The sequence below is a fragment of the Brienomyrus brachyistius genome, chromosome 18, assembly GCF_023856365.1.
Source record: "Brienomyrus brachyistius isolate T26 chromosome 18, BBRACH_0.4, whole genome shotgun sequence".
NCBI lineage: Eukaryota > Metazoa > Chordata > Actinopteri > Osteoglossiformes > Mormyridae > Brienomyrus > Brienomyrus brachyistius.
Window position 1 is genome coordinate 14,343,284 of NC_064550.1, and position 19,091 is coordinate 14,362,374.

Genomic DNA, 19,091 nt, shown 5'->3' on the forward strand with positions numbered 1-19,091 from the left:
TTGCCCATGGTCAACCTTGTCGCCCAAACTAAGTCATACGCGGCTTAAATTGCCTACAAGGAGCGTTCGCAGCTACACATACTGTACAGTTTTTAGTTAAGACATTTTGAAAATACAAAATAAAATATAAACAGAATTTTTAAGCTATGGCACACATATTTATGCAGGTATGCCATTGTAAGGAAAGACTGAAATTAGCCTGGGCCAGACTGCCATGTTTTCAGCTAGGTAGCTATCTGGCCCAGGCTAATTTCAGTGTCATTAGAGTTTCATGCCTGCTGTGTACTATGCATTTCATATTTGCCTTACCCAAGATGAATAAGACCTCTGCATTCCATTTGGAAATATGGATTCTTATTCAAATGACTGTGAACAATTGACCAAAGTGTCATGCAACCAGTTTACTGTTACAAATGAAAAATCATATTATGTCCAGGTAATTCCACCATTTTCAATACAGGAAGACTTTCTTATACGAAATAAATATATGTTCTATAGCTCAAACCATTTATTCATACGTTATTTTGTATTTCCAAAATGTCTTGTAAAAACTGCATCATGCACAAACATTCCCTTCTAGTGGTGCTGTAAATAAGAAGCTAACTTAAGCCGCGTGTGACTTTGCCGTTAGTTTGGGCGACAGGTTTGACCATGGCCAAGAAACAGGAAGACAACGGAATCCGCAAACGCACTGAAAAAGTGCAACAGTGATCCACAGCTCCGCCCACAGCCCTGATTAACATATATTTGCATGTAGTGAACTTGAAAATAAAAAGGCAAAGTAGGAAATGAAAATTCTAATTGGAAAATGAAAAGTCAAAAATTTAATACATTTTTTTTTTTCAAATCTGCCTCATATATGAATGGAAAATTAAAATGCAAATGGTGCTATTTCATTTTCATTTTGCAGGATTATTGTGCTGAGACTTTGGAAACTAAATGGCAAAGTGGAGATTATACTTTCTTTTTATCATGTTCATTTTATTTTCTGCAGAAAATACCTCCCATACCCAAGCAGCTTCACTGAGGGCAAAATATCAGCACGGGAAATTTGCAAGACAGGGCTTCTCTGACAAAAGGGTCATTGTTCAAAAGAAAATTAAATCAGCTTTTGTTAACTGTAAAATACAAACACCAAAGAGATTATACTGGAATCATTCGGGACCATATATTGAGGAGGTGCACTAGAATTGCATTTGCCTAGGCAGAGATTTTAGCATGATTGTGCATTAAGAATTTTGATGACTTGTGGTATGAAAGTGTTACACAGTCTGGAAGAACTAGCACACATGCTTCAATACCATTAAGCAGAAGGCAAGAGAGAGAAAAGTCCATGTAGTGGGTGGAACTGGTCTTCCACAATATTTGTGGTTCTGCAAAGGCAGCGATTGAGGAAGATGTCCCTCTGAAAAAGCATGGACACCCCAATGACTTTCTCAGCTGCCCTCATTATCCGTTGCAGTGTGTTGCAGTCTGAAACCTTGCAGTTCTTGTACCAGACGGTTATGCAGATGGACAGCAGACTTTCAATAGTTCCCCAATACAAAGTGGTGAGGATTGGAGAGGGGAACCACAATCTCTTTAGTTTCTTTAAAGTGTAGATGCTGCCACAATCTCTTGGCTAAGGAGGCTGAATTGAGGGACCAAGTAAGGTTGTCTGTGATGTGGACACCCTGGAACTTGGTGCTTTTGACCCTCTCTACAGCAGTGCCATCAATAGTGAAAAGTGGGTATACAGTGTTTGTTTTCCTGAAGTCTATTATCATTTATTTTGTCTTATCAACATTAAGAGAAAGATTATTACACTTACACTAGGCAACAAGTCTTGCCATCTCTTCCATGTATGGTGAAGCGTCATTGTTGTCAATGTGACCCGCCACTGTCGTGTCATCTGCAAATTTTATGGTATGATTGGAGCTTAAGTTTGCTGAGCATTCATGAGTGAGTATTGTAAAGAGCAGAGGGCTAAGGACTAAGGACTCAGCCCCGTGTCATTCCTGTGCTCAGTGTGATGGGGCCAGAGGTGTAGGTACTAATGCAGACTGACTGAGGCCTTTCTCACAGAAAGTCCAGGATCCAGTTAACAAGGGAGGTGTTCAGCCCCAACCTTTTCAATTTAGTAGACGGTTTCTGAGGAATTACAGTATTAAATGAACTGAAATTGATGAACAGCATCCTACCGTAAGAGTCTATTGTCTAGGTGGGTCAATGACAAGTGAAGTGCAATGGAAATGGCGTTGTTGATGGATGGGTTTGGGCGATAGGCAAACTGGTGAGGGTCCAAAGAGCTAGGAAAGGCAGCTTTGATGTGGCCCATGATGAGTATCTCATAGCACTCCATGATGACTGATATGAGTGCCAAAGGTGGTAATCATTTAGACAGGACATAGGTGATTACTTGGGGACAGCTATTATTGTGGTGGTTTAAGGCATGCTGGGACAACTGCCTAACTCAGGGAGGTGTTAAACATATCGGTGAGGACGTCAGCCAGCTGATCTGCACAGACTTTAAGTAACCAGCCAGGTACTGTAGGGTTAGGGTTAGCAAACTGAGGCTAGGGTTAGGGTCAGAAAAAGTATGGGATTTTCAGGCATCAGTATGTGTTTTACGACAGAACTGCTGCTACATACTGTATGCTGTCAGGACCTGAAGCTTTGAGAGGGTTGACTCTGGATAGTGTTTCCCCTACCATTATATTAGGGGGGTGCCCCGCCCCCCAATGGCACCTCCCACCACCCCTCAAAGGACAAGTTAATTTTATTTCTATGTAGCGCCAGATCACAACAGAAGTCATTTAAGGTTACCTTTCGTATAGAACAGGTCTATACATTGTCCTTTTATTAAACAAACTAAATAGCCTTCTGTTATTTATCTTATTTTCACAACAGCTTGTCATTACTGTCTCTACATGGTCGGCGTATAGAATCCTCCTCTGCTCTCTGCATCGCGCATGGCAGAGATAAGCCCCGGTGCACGTGCACAGACACATGCGTGCAAACACAGGTGAGCTCACTTTCACCAGCAGGCAGAGAGCGCGTGTCGGAAAATATGTCGCGTCAACCACCTGAAAAGCAGACAAAAATGAACAGGGTAATAAACAGGTTTCACAATGGGATTTTCTGCTTTAAACTATAACCTTTTTAAGCTACCAGCTATCACTTTTAAAGCCTAACAGTAGGGCTGAATGATTTATCAATTTAAAATCGAAATTGCGACTTAGGACATACAATACATTATACAGCACGGTTTAAAACTGTTGTAAGAATAGTTTTCCAAATTCACGCCATGCTTCTGCTGTGACAGTCATGCGCACCAATGAATAGTGGCCCGACACAATGGAGTATATGGCCACAAATAGCAAACACTTGAAACCCACCTCCTTTTAACCACCAGCAGTGACATACTTCAGCGTATCGTACGTTTTGGTTTTGTTAATGGGCAACTGCATTAGCATAAGCCAGCAGAACAACAATGAATGCGTGCTAATTCATGCAGCCACTTACAGTGCTGGCTTAAAGCAATGCATTCACACCTAACCACAATTTGGCAAGACCAGTTCACCATAACATGGACTGTGGGGGGAAATGTAGAATTCGGAATAAGCCCCATTCAGGGACAAGTCTAGAAGAGGGATACTGGTTGTGTAATCTCACCCCCCCAAAATACGTTTGGACCCCCCTGGTGCCCCCCTAATTTCACTGGTGTACAGTAGAATACTGTCGATCCTGACAGCATCCAACATCATTTGATAAGAGCACATTAATTCTCACCCTGGCAACCTTACAACGCCGGTCATTGGATCTAACAGCTATCGGCATCTGCACGTTTAGAAGAGCGGATTTTGTTCAGGAAGCAAAGAAACGACTTGACTACAGACCACATCTTTGTTCATAGCATATACAATCTCAATTATAGGTGTATACATATGTCAATTGGTTTATTGTCCTTTTTTTCTTTGGCAAAATTATATGCTTAAAGGCGGCACTGACGCGTATAATGGATTCCAAACCTGAACTGCCAAAATAGTCACCTTGAATATTTTGCTAATTTACTGTGTTATGCAGTCAAGTGAAGAGCAGTGACTTATTTTAAAGATTAAAGGCATAATCACTTCTCTCAAAAAAGCTACAAATGAAGTGGGAAACATCGAAAAGCAATGTTTGAGAATGTTATCTTAGCGATGTAAGTGGATTTTAAGAAGTCTATACATTTCACAAACAGTGAAGAACACACCAGTTCTGCATTGAGCAGAAATATAAAGATATGTACAGATATTTTATGGGTTCCACTGAAATAAAGATAGCTGATTACGAGAAAGATCTCGGTGTGTATGTTGATGCTTCCATGTCCCACTCTGGCCAGCGTGGGGAAGCAATAAAAAAGGGCAATAGGATGTTAGGTTACATCTCTAGGTGTGTGGAGTTTAAATCAAGGGAGGTGATGCTCCCATTATACAAATCCTTGGTAAGACCCCACCTAGAATATTGTGTGCAGGTTTGGTCACCATACCTTAAGAAGGACATTGTTGCCTTGGAAAAGGTGCAATGTATGGCTACGAGAGTGATTCCTAGTCTTAGAGGAAGGTGTTGTGAGGAGAGGTTAGCTGAGCTGAATCTGTTTAGCCTCGAGCAAAGGAGACTAAGGGGAGATGTGATCCAGGTATATAAGATTCTAACAGGTCTGGATGCTGTTCAGCCAAATGTCTATTTCAATATTAATTTAAATACTAGAGCATGTGGCCATAGGTGGAAATTGGTGGGAGAACATTTTAAACTGAATTTGAGAAAGCACTTCTTTACTCAGCATGCAGTTAGAGTATGGAATAGTCTTCCTGCTAGTGTAGCGCAAGCTAAAACCCTGGGTTCCTTTAAATCAGAGCTAGATAAGATTTTACCAACTCTGACCTATTAGTTAACTTCTCCCCAAACAAGCTTGATGGGCCAAATGGCCCCCTCTCGTTTGTACATTTCTTATGTTCTTAACATATGTACATCCCCATCATAGCTTGGAGTTGACGAGCCCGTCCCAATGGAGGTGGCCATAATGACCCTCTTCAACTTTCCGACACCCTGCAAGAACGTGATTAGGCTCATCGACTGGTTTGTTGGAACCAATGAATATATCATGGTTTTGGAAAGGCCGGACCCATGCCTGGACCTCCACGAGTTCTGCAATACCAAAGGAGGATTCCTAACTGAGGAAGATGCTAAGCATGTGCTGGTGCAGGTTCTCCGTGCTTTGCGTCACTGCCAGGAGTCTAACGTCCTGCATCGAGACCTGAAGCCGGAGAACCTGTTGATCAAAACAGACACTCTGGACGTCACACTCATTGATTTTGGATGTGGAGACGTCTGGATGGATGACTCCTACAGGCAATTTGCAGGTCAGCAAGAGAGGCTAATTAAAAGCCTGTCATTCTGGATTAGTAGCAGGTAGTGTTTAACCCAGTGTTCAACAAAAGTAGACTTGTGATTAAACTCCCTGTTGGGAAGTTGGATTTGTATTCTTGGGTCCTAACCTGGCTTGCTTCAGTAAAAATACCCAGCTGTACGAAAAGTTTTGTGAGATGTTCACCTTGTTGTTTCAGGGACAAATGCCTACGCTCCCCCAGAGTGGTTCCGCAAACGGAAGTACAGAGCTGGCCCCGCCACGGTCTGGTCGGTGGGGGTGACGCTCTTTGAAATGGTGTGCGGCTACCTCCCCTTCCGCAGCAAGACGGCAATTGTTTCCGGCCACTTTAAATTCCCACCATGGGTCTCTCCAAGTGAGCAGCTTACATTTTGCTCCGTGACTCGAGTTCCACCAGAGGGAATATTATTTTCCGACTAACTGTGCAACTCTCCCAATCTGTTCCTTGACAGACTGCCGCAATCTAATTGAACGGTGCCTTACACTGAAAGTGACAGATCGGCTGAAGATGGAGGAGATTGAACTCCATCCCTGGCTGAAGTAAAGCTGACCAGTGGGCAAAATTCAAAAAGTACTTCTTGCCTCTAGAAAGGTATGCTGCTCCCTCACTTAAAAATAAAAGATACAGATGATATAGCAGTTGCTTTGCATCAAGGTAGCTTGTAAAGCTTGGAGATAGTTTATAAAGCAACAATTGTTGTTCTTTACTTTAGAAACTTAACATGTCACCATTTGAGGCAAGGGAGAGGAAGTCACTGCTGAGTCTTGGGACAGGTAAGAGAAAACCGTCCTTGTGTCTCATTCATGTGCTCACCACAAAGGTCTTCATGATTTATTTTGCTCCTGAAACCAGTGAACAAGTCTATTTCCAACAACTATGGACAAAAATGCTCTGTGACTGAATGTTTTGCATAGGTTCCAATTCCTATTGTTTCCTAAACTGCATTCTTTTCTGTACATTCATGCTTTCTTTTGCAGAAGATTGATGTGATGTGAGCATTAAGATGGGAGGTGCAGACACAGCGCCAGCGAGACACAGAAAAGATGGCATGAACATGGCAGTGCTCTGTGACGCCAGGCATCTTAAATAATGCTGAGCTGTGCCTCAATAAAGATTCAATTTTGCAGATGCTCTTTATATGTGTTTTTCATCTCTTTTGGTGTCCCTAACCATGGTTGCCTGAATATCCAAGTCATGTTATGATGATCTGACCTGAATTAAGACAAGGGCAGAGCAAATGGGGAATCCAGACATCTTGGGGTGATGCATGCTGGGTACTTTATCTAGGATTGTATTTAATGATTGACGAGTCATGAATGAGTCTGGCATGTTTTATTAATTACAACTTTACTGAGCAGCACTACAACAGATACACTGATTTGCACAATAGTGGCTTTGTGTCTCCCTCAGACCCAAATTTATACTTGCTGCAAACACTTTCTCTCAGTCACTCATGCTTGTCCTGCATGTCTTAAGGGTTGTTTAAGGTAAAACTAATGCTACTGCAATTCTCATTTGGGCAGCATATGTCATCAAAATGTTTCTCAGCATAGTGTAGCATATTTGCTGCTCGGTTTTGAGCAGTAGGATGTTGCAGTTCTGCTCCAGCTCGTGGGAGTAGTTCTTCACTGGAAGCACACAGATATGACCAGAGTAGTACTTCCCTCTTGGACCTGTGGCAGACTATTAATGTAAATTACTTGTCAAATGCATTTTAGATCACTGAGGTAGGATATGCTACTAGCTTGCAAGCTGTGGAATGCCATCTTTCTACAACACTCCTCAAAAATCTGCAAGGATCTGCATCGAGACCAGAAGCCGGAGAACCTCCTAGTCAATACAGACACTCTAGAGGTCACACTGATTGACTTTGGATGTGGAGATGTCTGGATGGACGACGCCTCCAGGGAATTTGCAGGTCAGCAAGAGAGGTTAATTAAAAGCCTGTCAAACTGGATTAGTAGCAGATAGTGTTTTAACCTAGTATTCAACAAAACTGGACTTGTGATTAAACTCCTTGTAGGGAAGTTGGATTTGTATTCTTGGGTCCTAACCTGACTTTCTTCAGTAAAAATACCCAGCTATACGAAAGGATTTGTGAGATATACACCTTGTTGTTTCAGGGACAAATGCCTACGCTCCCCCAGAGTGGTTCCGCAAACGGAAGTACAGAGCTGGCCCTGCCACGGTCTGGTCGGTGGGGGTCACGCTCTTTGAGATGGTGTGTGGCTACCTCCCCTTCCGCAGCAAGAGGGCAATTGTTTCCGGCCGCTATAAATTCCCACCATGGGTCTCTCCAGGTGAGTAGCTTACATTTTGCTCCGTGACTTGAGTTCCACGAGAGGGAATATTATTTTATGACTAACAGTGCAACTCTCCCAATCTGTTCCTTGACAGACTGCCGTAATATAATTGAACAGTGCCTTACGCTGAAAGTGGCAGATAGGCTGACGATGGAGGACATTGAGCTCCATCCCTGGTTGAAGTAGAGCTGACAGTGGGCTCATTCCAAAAAATACTTCTTGCCTCTAGAAAGGTATGCTGCTCTCTCACTTAAAAATAAAAGATACAGATGATATAGCAGTTGCTTTGCATCAAGGTAGCTTGTAACCCTTGGGGATGGTTTAAAAAGCAACCATTGTTGTACTTTACTTTAGAAACTTAACATGTCACCATTTGAGGCAAGGGAGAGGAAGTCACTGCTGAGTCTTGGGACAGGTAAGAGAAAACCGTCCTTGTGTCTCATTCATGTGCTCACCACAAAGGTCTTCATGATTTATTTTGCTCTTGGAACCAGTGAACAAGTCTATTTCCAACAACCATGGACAAAAATGCTCTGTGACTGAATGTTTTGCAGAGGTTCCAATTCCTATTGTTTCCTAAACTGCATTCTTTTCTGTACATTCATACTTTCTTTTGCAGAAGATTGATGTGATGTGTGCATTAAGATGGGAGGTGCAGAGACAACGCCAGCGAGACACAAAAAAGATGGCATGAACATGGCAGTGTTCGATTGAATCGCCTTTAATTTATTAGGTAGTACCCATTATAAGTTATGTGTCTTAGTGTAAAGTGTTATCCACATGGAACAGCGTAACATACAATAAAATTCTTTTGATTTAGAGATAAAACGGCCACCAAACGACCCCACTCCGATACTCTCGACGAATCTCCGTCGAAGAAAAGGAGAAAGAGTCTAGAAGCACAGACTGCCGAAGCGCCTCGCCGGGACACCCAAGAACTGGGTTTCAAAATGCCCCGCAAAGGTTTGAATCAACAGATGACTGTCTTTGAGAGAGAATGAGAATTCTAACTAAAAAAGTTAATTTATTCTGACAGTGGCATCTAATAGGAAAACTAATGATAATGCAGATTTGACAGACCAAACTCCAGGATAGGTATGCGGTAATGAAGTATTAATGCATGCTATTTAAAATTAATAGTGAAGTATCTACAAGTCTGTTCTCATGGAGAAAGTACCGTATGGATTCTTTCCTTCAAGTGTACCTGTCTAATGTTGTAGAACCTTTGGAGGAGCTTTATCACAAGGGGAAGCTCCTCGGCCAGGGTGGTTTTGGAGCTGTCTATGCCGGAAGTCGGAAGAGCGATGGCCTCCCAGTAAGTCCCCAAGTGGTGTAATCACAACATGCATAGTGATATCTGTCCAGAGATCCATCTTATCCTGTAAAATGTGACACCATCTCAATACACTCATTTTTCCCCCCTTTAGGTGGCCATAAAGTATGCCAGAAAGGGTGGCATGCAGATAGAAATGGTAAGTGTCCTCAGCCATGGAGCTGGGTTTCTTTAGATGAATTTCTGCCTAAACAGTCGCAGATCTAGCTTAAGCTCAAAGCTACAGGGAATTTAGGAACTGTAGCAGCTTGGATTGAAAACTGGTTAACTGACATGAAGCAGCGAGTAATTACTAGAGTGACAATGTCACGGTGGGCCTGCATTCATAGTGGGGTACCACAGGGTTCAATTTTAGGACCACTATTGTTCCTAATTTACATCAATGATATTGACAGCAATATATACAGTGAACTGATAAAATTTGCAGACGACACCAAGGTGGGTGGAGTAGCCGGTACTGATCTAGCAGCAGAGAGGCTACAATGGGATCTGGATTTAATTAGCGACTGGGCTGATACCTGGCAGATGAAATTTAACATAGATAAATGTAAGGTAATCCATTCAGTGAGCAGAAATATAAAGATATGTACAGATATTTTATGGGTTCCACTGAAATAAAGATAGCTGATTACGAGAAAGATCTCGGTGTGTATGTTGATGCTTCCATGTCCCACTCTGGCCAGCGTGGGGAAGCAATAAAAACGGGCAATAGGATGTTAGGTTACATCTCTAGGTGTGTGGAGCTTAAATCAAGGGAGGTGATGCTCCCATTATACAAATCCTTGGTAAGACCCCACCTAGAATATTGTGTGCAGGTTTGGTCACCATACCTTAAGAAGGACGTTGTTGCCTTGGAAAAGGTGCAATGTATGGCTACGAGAGTGATTCCTAGTCTTAGAGGAAGGTGTTGTGAGGAGAGGTTAGCTGAGCTGAATCTGTTTAGCCTCGAGCAAAGGAGACTAAGGGGAGATGTGATCCAGGTATATAAGATTCTAACAGGTCTGGATGCTGTTCAGCCAAATGTCTATTTCAATATTAATTTAAATACTAGAGCATGTGGCCATAGGTGGAAATTGGTGGGAGAACATTTTAAACTGAATCTGAGAAAGCACTTCTTTACTCAGCATGCAGTTAGAGTATGGAATAGTCTTCCTGCTAGTGTAGCGCAAGCTAAAACCCTGGGTTCCTTTAAATCAGAGCTAGATAAGATTTTACCAACTCTGACCTATTAGTTAACTTCTCCCCAAACAAGCTTGATGGGCCAAATGGCCCCCTCTCGTTTGTACATTTCTTATGTTCTTAACATATGTACATCCCCTTCATAGCTTGGAGTTGACGAGCCCGTCCCAATGGAGGTGGCCATAATGACCCTCGTCAACTTTCCGACACCCTGCAAGAACGTGATTAAGCTCATCGACTGGTTTGTTGGAACCAATGAATATATCATGGTTTTGGAAAGGCCGGACCCATGCCTGGACCTCCACGAGTTCTGCAATACCAAAGGAGGATTCCTAACTGAGGAAGATGCTAAGCATGTGCTGGTGCAGGTTCTCCGTGCTTTGCGTCACTGCCAGGAGTCTAACGTCCTGCATCGAGACCTGAAGCCGGAGAACCTGTTGATCAAAACAGACACTCTGGACGTCACACTCATTGATTTTGGATGTGGAGACGTCTGGATGGATGACTCCTACAGGGAATTTGCAGGTCAGCAAGAGAGGCTAATTAAAAGCCTGTCATTCTGGATTAGTAGCAGGTAGTGTTTAACCCAGTGTTCAACAAAAGTAGACTTGTGATTAAACTCCCTGTTGGGAAGTTGGATTTGTATTCTTGGGTCCTAACCTGGCTTGCTTCAGTAAAAATACCCAGCTGTACGAAAAGTTTTGTGAGATGTTCACCTTGTTGTTTCAGGGACAAATGCCTACGCTCCCCCAGAGTGGTTCCGCAAACGGAAGTACAGAGCTGGCCCCGCCACGGTCTGGTCGGTGGGGGTGACGCTCTTTGAGATGGTGTGCGGCTACCTCCCCTTCCGCAGCAAGACGGCAATTGTTTCCGGCCACTTTAAATTCCCACCATGGGTCTCTCCAAGTGAGCAGCTTACATTTTGCTCCGTGACTCGAGTTCCACCAGAGGGAATATTATTTTCCGACTAACTGTGCAACTCTCCCAATCTGTTCCTTGACAGACTGCCGCAATCTAATTGAACGGTGCCTTACACTGAAAGTGACAGATCGGCTGAAGATGGAGGAGATTGAACTCCATCCCTGGCTGAAGTAAAGCTGACCAGTGGGCAAAATTCAAAAAGTACTTCTTGCCTCTAGAAAGGCATACCTGCTCCCTCACTTAAAAATAAAAGATACAGATGATATAGCAGTTGCTTTGCATCAAGGTAGCTTGTAAAGCTTGGAGATAGTTTATAAAGCAACAATTGTTGTTCTTTACTTTAGAAACTTAACATGTCACCATTTGAGGCAAGGGAGAGGAAGTCACTGCTGAGTCTTGGGACAGGTAAGAGAAAACCGTCCTTGTGTCTCATTCATGTGCTCACCACAAAGGTCTTCATGATTTCTTTTGCTCTTGGAACCAGTGAACAAGTCTATTTCCAACAACCATGGACAAAAATGCTCTGTGACTGAATGTTTTGCAGAGGTTCCAATTCCTATTGTTTCCTAAACTGCATTCTTTTCTGTACATTCATACTTTCTTTTGCAGAAGATTGATGTGATGTGTGCATTAAGATGGGAGGTGCAGAGACAGCGCCAGCGAGACACAAAAAAGATGGCATGAACATGGCAGTGTTCGATTGAATCGCCTTTAATTTATTAGGTAGTACCCATTATAAGTTATGTGTCTTAGTGTAAAGTGTTATCCACATGGAACAGCGTAACATACAATAACATTCTTTTGATTTAGAGATAAAACGGCCACCAAACGACCCCACTCCGATACTCTCGACGAATCTCCGTCGAAGAAAAGGAGAAAGAGTCTAGAAGCACAGACTGCCGAAGCGCCTCGCCGGGACACCCAAGAACTGGGTTTCAAAATGCCCCGCAAAGGTTTGAATCAACAGATGACTGTCTTTGAGAGAGAATGAGAATTCTAACTAAAAACGTTAATTTATTCTGACAGTGGCATCTAATAGGAAAACTAATGATAATGCAGATTTGACAGACCAAACTCCAGGATAGGTATGCGGTAATGAAGTATTAATGCATGCTATTTAAAATTAATAGTGAAGTATCTACAAGTCTGTTCTCATGGAGAAAGTACCGTATGGATTCTTTCCTTCAAGTGTACCTGTCTAATGTTGTAGAACCTTTGGAGGAGCTTTATCACAAGGGGAAGCTCCTCGGCCAGGGTGGTTTTGGAGCTGTCTATGCCGGAAGTCGGAAGAGCGATGGCCTCCCAGTAAGTCCCCAAGTGGTGTAATCACAACATGCATAGTGATATCTGTCCAGAGATCCATCTTATCCTGTAAAATGTGACACCATCTCAATACACTCATTTTCCCCCCCTTTAGGTGGCCATAAAGTATGCCAGAAAGGGTGGCATGCAGATAGAAATGGTAAGTGTCCTCAGCCATGGAGCTGGGTTTCTTTAGATGAATTTCTGCCTAAACAGTCGCAGATCTAGCTTAAGCTCAAAGCTACAGGGAATTTAGGAACTGTAGCAGCTTGGATTGAAAACTGGTTAACTGACATGAAGCAGCGAGTAATTACTAGAGTGACAATGTCACGGTGGGCCTGCATTCATAGTGGGGTACCACAGGGTTCAATTTTAGGACCACTATTGTTCCTAATTTACATCAATGATATTGACAGCAATATATACAGTTAACTGATAAAATTTGCAGACGACACCAAGGTGGGTGGAGTAGCCGGTACTGATCTAGCAGCAGAGAGGCTACAATGGGATCTGGATTTAATTAGCGACTGGGCTGATACCTGGCAGATGAAATTTAACATAGATAAATGTAAGGTAATCCATTCAGTGAGCAGAAATATAAAGATATGTACAGATATTTTATGGGTTCCACTGAAATAAAGATAGCTGATTACGAGAAAGATCTCGGTCTTCCTATTGTTTCCTAAACTGCATTCTTTTCTGTACATTCATACTTTCTTTTGCAGAAGATTGATGTGATGTGTGCATTAAGATGGGAGGTGCAAACACAGCGCCAGTGAGACACAAAAAAGATGGCATGAACATGGCAGTGTTCTGTGACGCCAGGCATCTTAAATAATGCTGAGCTGTGCCTCAATAAAGATTCAATTATGCAGATGCTCTTTATATGTGTTTTTCATCTCTTTTGGTGTCCCTAACCATGGTTACCTGAATTTCCAAGTCATGTTATGATGATCTGACCTGAATTAAGACAAGGGCAGAGTAAACGGGGAATCCAGACATCTTGGGTTGATGCTTGCTGGGTACTTTATCTAGGATTGTATTTAATGATTGACTAAGAGTCAGAGTCTGGCATGTTATATTAATTACAACTTTACTCAACAGCACTACAACAGATACACTGATTTGCACAATAGTGGCTTTGTGTCTACCTCAGACCCAAATTTATACTTGCTGCAAATACTTTCTCTCAGTCACACATGCTTGTCCTGCATGTCTTAAGGGTTGTTTAAGGTAAAACTAATGCTACTGTAATTCTCATTTGGGCAGCATATGTCATCAAAATGTTTCTCAGCATAGTGTAGCATATTTGCTTCTCGGTTTTGAGCAGTAGGATGTTGCAGTTCTGCTCCAGCTTGTGGGAGTAGTTCTTCACTGGAAGCACACAGATATGACCAGAGTAGTACTTCCCTCTTGGACCTGTGGCAGACTATTAATGTAAATTACTTGTCAAATGCATTTTAGATCACTGAGGTAGGATATGCTACTAGCTTGCAAGCTGTGGAATGCCATCTTTCTACAACACTCTTCAAAAATCTGCAAGGATCTACACCCTTGCTGAACATGAGCTACTACCTACAGGAGCATCTTGAGACATGATCATGTACAACTACTGAAGGTTATGTTATGGTGCCAAAAAATGAAACGCGTTTTTCACCATACTATGTGTTATTTTATACTAGAAGCAGCAAAAACATCTCTTCTACAACAGCTGAAAAAATGTATAATAAAAAATATTTTACTAATTTGTTATAATCATGTCAGCAGAGCTCACTTTTTTTAGTGGATTAGCATTTCTGCTAACTTTGAAAACTGTCGGCAGAACAATTAGCTTTCACTAACTGTAAATCTACTAACATTTTCACAGGCAAAATGAATGAAGTTTAACGGTCAAAAACATTAATACAAGTTAAAATCATACAGTACATATTTGTTCCTGTCTATTGTGAGTATGTCTGCAACAGTCTACATGCCACGCTGTTGACTGACTACTTAAAAACCCGTGATGCGAGTGGTCGATACTTTTTTGGATTTAAGATAGTCCAGCTAAGCAAGGTACGTTAATTGGGGCGGTGGGCTGAGCTATGGATCACTGCTGCGCTTTCTCTGCGTTTGTGGATTCCGTTGTCTTCGTTGTCTTCATGACTTCTTATTCAAATGACTGTGAACAATTGACCAAAGTGTCATGCAACCAGTTTACTGTTACAAATGAAAAAAATCATTATTTCCAGGTAATTCCACCATTTTCAATACAGGAAGACTTTCTTATACGAAATAAATATCTGTTCTATAGCTCAAACCATTTATTCATACGTTATTTTGTATTTCCAAAATGTCTTGTAAAAACTACATCATGCACAAACATTCCCTTCCAGTGGTGCTGTAAATAAGAAGCTAACTTAAGCCGCGTGTGACTTTGCCATTAGTTTGGGCGACAGGTTTGACCATGGCCAAGAAGCAGGAAGACAACGGAATCCGCAAACGCACTGAAAAAGTGCAACAGTGATCCATAGCTCCGCCCACAGCCCAGATTAACATATATTTCCATGTAGTGAGCGTTAAGAAACAATTAGACATTTAGCATGCTAATAATAAGATATCTATGTGGCCCGGGAAACAACACGCAGGAACACAAATACTCTTTTTGGGTCTAATTTATTCCATAGGCCTAATTAATTAGACGTTTTGGTTGGAAGATAAGAGGATTTACAATAAACAGTTCCTTGAACTTCACACTTTCCCCTTACAGAGGATTCTCTTACAGAAAATAAATAAAACTCCACACTCAGGTGGGACTGGTGCAATATAAAAGTAAAATAAAACACACAGAAAACCATGTGAGGCAGATCTCACATAACCGAGTACACCGAAATAAAAGGAAACGGCAGTTTTGCACTGAAAATAATACGGTAGTGGCACATTGAAACAGAAATATCCTTGTTAGCACACAACTAACAACTGAACAGATATTTAACATGAACAGCATGCTCTAACCAACTTTGCGCATACCAGTAAAACCTCAAGGCGCGGACAGAAAACCTTGTGACGCACCGCTCTCTAAAATAAAGACAGACACGGTCCATTTTACACGCCTTTCCAATATGTGGAAAGTGAATACACACCATTTATTACCGTTCTCCACTTATTCTCACACAACAACTCAGCAGAGAAAACAAACCCGGTACTCTGGGAAACTCGCCCCACTCGGAAAACCGTCCGCGGCCCAGCTCATACAGCTTAAAATGGCGCTTCCAGACAGCGGCTTTTCGCGCTCTCTCTCTCAGGTGATGATGTCACCAACTTGCTTAAAGGCGCAACCACCTATTCCTCCTCGTCCCCAGATGCAGCTTAACTGCTCATGGTCACAATCTCCAGATCACCCAGTTACATATATAAAAAAGATGAGTAACACGGGCACCCTTTTCACAAACCACGTTAATGTTCGGTTTGTAAGAAGCGAGACGGCATTTACTTTCGCTAATAAAGTCTTGAAGAGGAATCCTGCACTTTAAATCACTATTTAACCATTTTGACCATACAGTTAAACACCTGTGTGTAACATTTGGGATAGGAAACAGTAATTATTTACTGTACTAATCTGTTCTAAAATTAAAAGAACACAGATCGGAGACATCCGTGGTGTTCGTATACCAGGCGTTTATTTATCTGAAGAAAATCCCGCGAAACTTCAACTAATGTTCCCGTTAGGCTATAACCCCCTCTGTCGGTGCACAAAGGAATATCGATTCTAGTATTACTTTTGAACAAAATAACCATAAAACTGACGGACAAATTGGGACAAAATTCTTGTGTGCGTCACACAGCGAGCAAAGATGCTGGAATAAATATGAGTAAAATTGACTTATTGTATAAATATCCAGGACACACAATATATACAGCATATATGCAGCATAAACAAATATACAAAACAAACTCTCAACTAACTATATTACTGCAAAAAAATATTTTCAAATACGTCATTTATTTTTGCATTTTATGAACGGGGATTGCGCCCCTGGGATCTACCCTGGGTGAGCGCGTGCATTAAAACGCGCGTAGTTCTAGAATTTACAGTCGCTTATCAATCATTTTCATCGTTCTGTGCATGGTGAGGGACTTATTTGCTCTCTTCCGACAACGAATCCTTATAACTTATACGGTATCGATTATTTTTGGTTGATTTTAGCAGATATGTCATACTATATTAGAAAAATACAGTTTTGAGCTGTACGATTAAATCGCCATTTATTAGGTAGTACCCATTATAAGTTATGTGTTTTAGTGTAAAGTGTTATCCACATCAAACAGCGTAACATAAAATTCTTTTGATTTACAGATAAAATGGCCACCAAACGACCCCACTCCGATAGTGTCGACGAATCTCCGTCGAAGAAAAGGAGAAAGAGTCAAGCACAGACTAGCGAAGCGCAGACTGCCGAAGCGCCTCGCCGTGACACCCAAGAACTGGGATTCAAAATGCCCCGCAAAGGTTTGAATCAACAGATGACTGTCTTTGAGAGAGAATGAGAATTATAACTAAAAAAGTTAACTTATTCTGACAGTAGCATCTAATAGGAAAACTAATGATAATGCAGATTTAACACACCAAACTATAGGATAGGTATGCAGTAATGAAATATTAATGCATGCTATTTAAAATTAATGGTGAAGTATCTACAAGTCTGTTCTCATAGAGAAAGTGCCATATGGATTCTTTTCTTCAAGTGTACCTGTCTAATGTTGTAGAACCTTTGGAGGAGCTTTATCTCAAGGGGAAGCTCCTCGGGCAAGGTGGTTTTGGAGCTGTCTATGCCGGAAGTCGGAAGAGCGATGGCCTCCCAGTAAGTCCCCAAGTGGTGTAATCACAACATGCATATCTGTCCAGAGATCCATCGTATCCTGTAAAGTGTGACACCATCTCAATGCACTGATTTTTTTCCTCCTTTAGGTGGCCATAAAGTATGCCAGAAAGGGTGGCATGCAGATAGAAATGGTAAGTGTCCTCAGCCATGGAGCTGGGTTTCTTTAGATGAATTTCTGCCTAAACAGTTACAGCTCTTGGTTAAGCTCAAAGCTGCAGGGATTTTAGGAACTGTAGCAGTTTGGATTGAAAACTGGTTAACTGGCATGAAGCAGTGAGTAATAATTAGAGGCACAATGTCACAGTGGGCCTGCATTCACAGTGGGGTACCGCAGGGTTCAATTTTAGGACCACTATTGTTCCTAATTTACATCAATGATATTGACAGCAATATATACAGTAAACTGATTAAATTTGCAGACGACACCAAGGTGGGTGATGTAGCAGGTACTGATCTAGCAGTAGAGAGGCTACAACGTGATCTGGATTTAATTAGCGACTGGGCTGATACCTGGCAGATGAAATTTAACTTGAATCTGTTTAGCCTAGAGCAAAGGAGACTAAGGGGGGATATGATCCAGGTATATAAGATTCTAACAGATCTGGATGCTGTTCAGCCAAATGGCTATTTCAATATTAATTTAAATACTAGAACTCGTGGCCATAGGTGGAAATTGGTGGGAGAACATTTTAAACTGAATTTGAGAAAGCACTTCTTTACTCAGCGTGTAGTTAAAGTATGGAATAGTCTTCCTGCTAGTGTAGCGCAAGCTAAAACCCTGTGTTCCTTTAAATCAGAGCTAGATAAGATTTTAACAACTCTGACCTATTAGTTAACTTCTCCCCAAACAAGCTTGATGGGCCAGATGGCTTCCTCTCGTTTGTACATTTCTTATGTTCTTAACATATGTACATCCCCTTCATAGCTTGGAGTTGATGAGCCCGTCCCAATGGAGGTGGCCATAATGACCCTCGTCAGCCTTCCGGCACCCTGCAAAAATATCATTAAGCTCATTGACTGGTTTATTGGGGTCAATGACTATATCCTAGTTTTGGAAAGGCCGGACCCATGCCTGGATCTCCATGAATTTTGCCACACCAAAGGAGGATTCCTCACGGAAGAAGTGGCAAAGCATGTGCTGCTGCAGGTTCTCCGCGCTTTGCGTCACTGCCAGGACTCTAACGTCCTACATCGCGACCTGAAGCCGGAGAACATCCTAATTAATACAGACAGTTTAGAAGTCAAACTGATCGACTTTGGATGTGGAGATGTATGGATGGACGATGCCTACAGGGAATTTGCAGGTCAGTAAGAAAGGTTAATTAATAGCCTGTCATTCTGGATTAGTAGCAGGTAGTGTTTAACCCAGTGTTCAACAAAACTAGATTTGTGATTAAACTCCCTGTAGAGAAGTTGGATTTGTATTCTTGGGTCCTAATCTGGCTTGCTTCAGTAAAAATACCCAGCTGTACGAAAAGGTTTGTGAAATTTTCACCTTGTTGTTTCAGGGACAAATGCCTACGCTCCCCCAGAGTGGTTCCGGAAACGGAAATACAGAGCTGGCCCCGCCACGGTCTGGTCAGTGGGGGTCACGCTCTTTGAGCTGGTGTGCGGCTACCTCCCCTTCCGCAGGAAGAGGGCACTCGTTTCTGGCCACTTAAAATTCCCAACATGGGTCTCTCCAAGTGAGCAGCTTACATTTTGCTCTTTGATTCGTGTTCCACGAGAGGAAATATTATTTTCCGACTAACTGTGCAACTCTCCCAATCTGTTCCTTGAC

General features: G+C 42.0%; 2 protein-coding genes across 9 annotated transcripts in view; both read left to right on the plus strand.

The window, feature by feature from the left end:
- LOC125713312 (serine/threonine-protein kinase pim-3-like) overlaps window positions 1–19,091 on the plus strand; it is a 104,404-nt gene that overhangs the window by 84,625 nt on the left and 688 nt on the right. The window contains exons 1-6 of one of the 8 annotated variants that reach the window (XR_007383551.1): window positions 16,517–16,557; window positions 16,786–16,938; window positions 17,196–17,290; window positions 17,398–17,442; window positions 18,237–18,615; window positions 18,820–18,996. The exons of 1 other annotated variant lie outside the window; for it this stretch is intronic. Coding sequence is in view for 2 of the 7 variants with exons in the window: in XM_048984322.1 (XP_048840279.1) it covers window positions 7,809–7,900 (92 nt within the window). In the remaining 5 variants the exon portion in view is untranslated. Of the gene's footprint in view, window positions 1–6,123; window positions 6,185–6,388; window positions 6,450–7,808; window positions 7,948–8,068; window positions 8,211–11,491; window positions 11,549–16,516; window positions 16,558–16,785; window positions 16,939–17,195; window positions 17,291–17,397; window positions 17,443–18,236; window positions 18,616–18,819; window positions 18,997–19,091 lie in introns of those variants that run through there. 6 more of the 8 variants (XR_007383549.1, XM_048984322.1, XR_007383548.1 and 3 more) reach the window with 6 other exon arrangements.
- LOC125713185 (serine/threonine-protein kinase pim-3-like) lies at window positions 10,327–12,645 on the plus strand. The gene is made up of 4 exons (XM_048984143.1): window positions 10,327–10,751; window positions 10,956–11,132; window positions 12,358–12,452; window positions 12,565–12,645. The coding sequence occupies exons 1-4, from the start codon at window positions 10,397–10,399 to the stop codon at window positions 12,643–12,645; spliced, it is 708 nt and encodes a 235-aa protein (XP_048840100.1). The 5' UTR covers window positions 10,327–10,396.

Coding starts and splice junctions, on each gene's coding strand:
- LOC125713185 (XM_048984143.1), top strand. CDS start 10,397: ATGGAGGTGGCCATAATGACCCTCGTCAACTTTCCGACACCCTGCAAG. Junction 10,752..10,955: donor CTCCTACAGGGAATTTGCAG/GTCAGCAAGAGA, acceptor TTGTTGTTTCAG/GGACAAATGCCTACGCTCCC. Junction 11,133..12,357: donor CCCACCATGGGTCTCTCCAA/GTGAGCAGCTTA, acceptor CTAATGTTGTAG/AACCTTTGGAGGAGCTTTAT.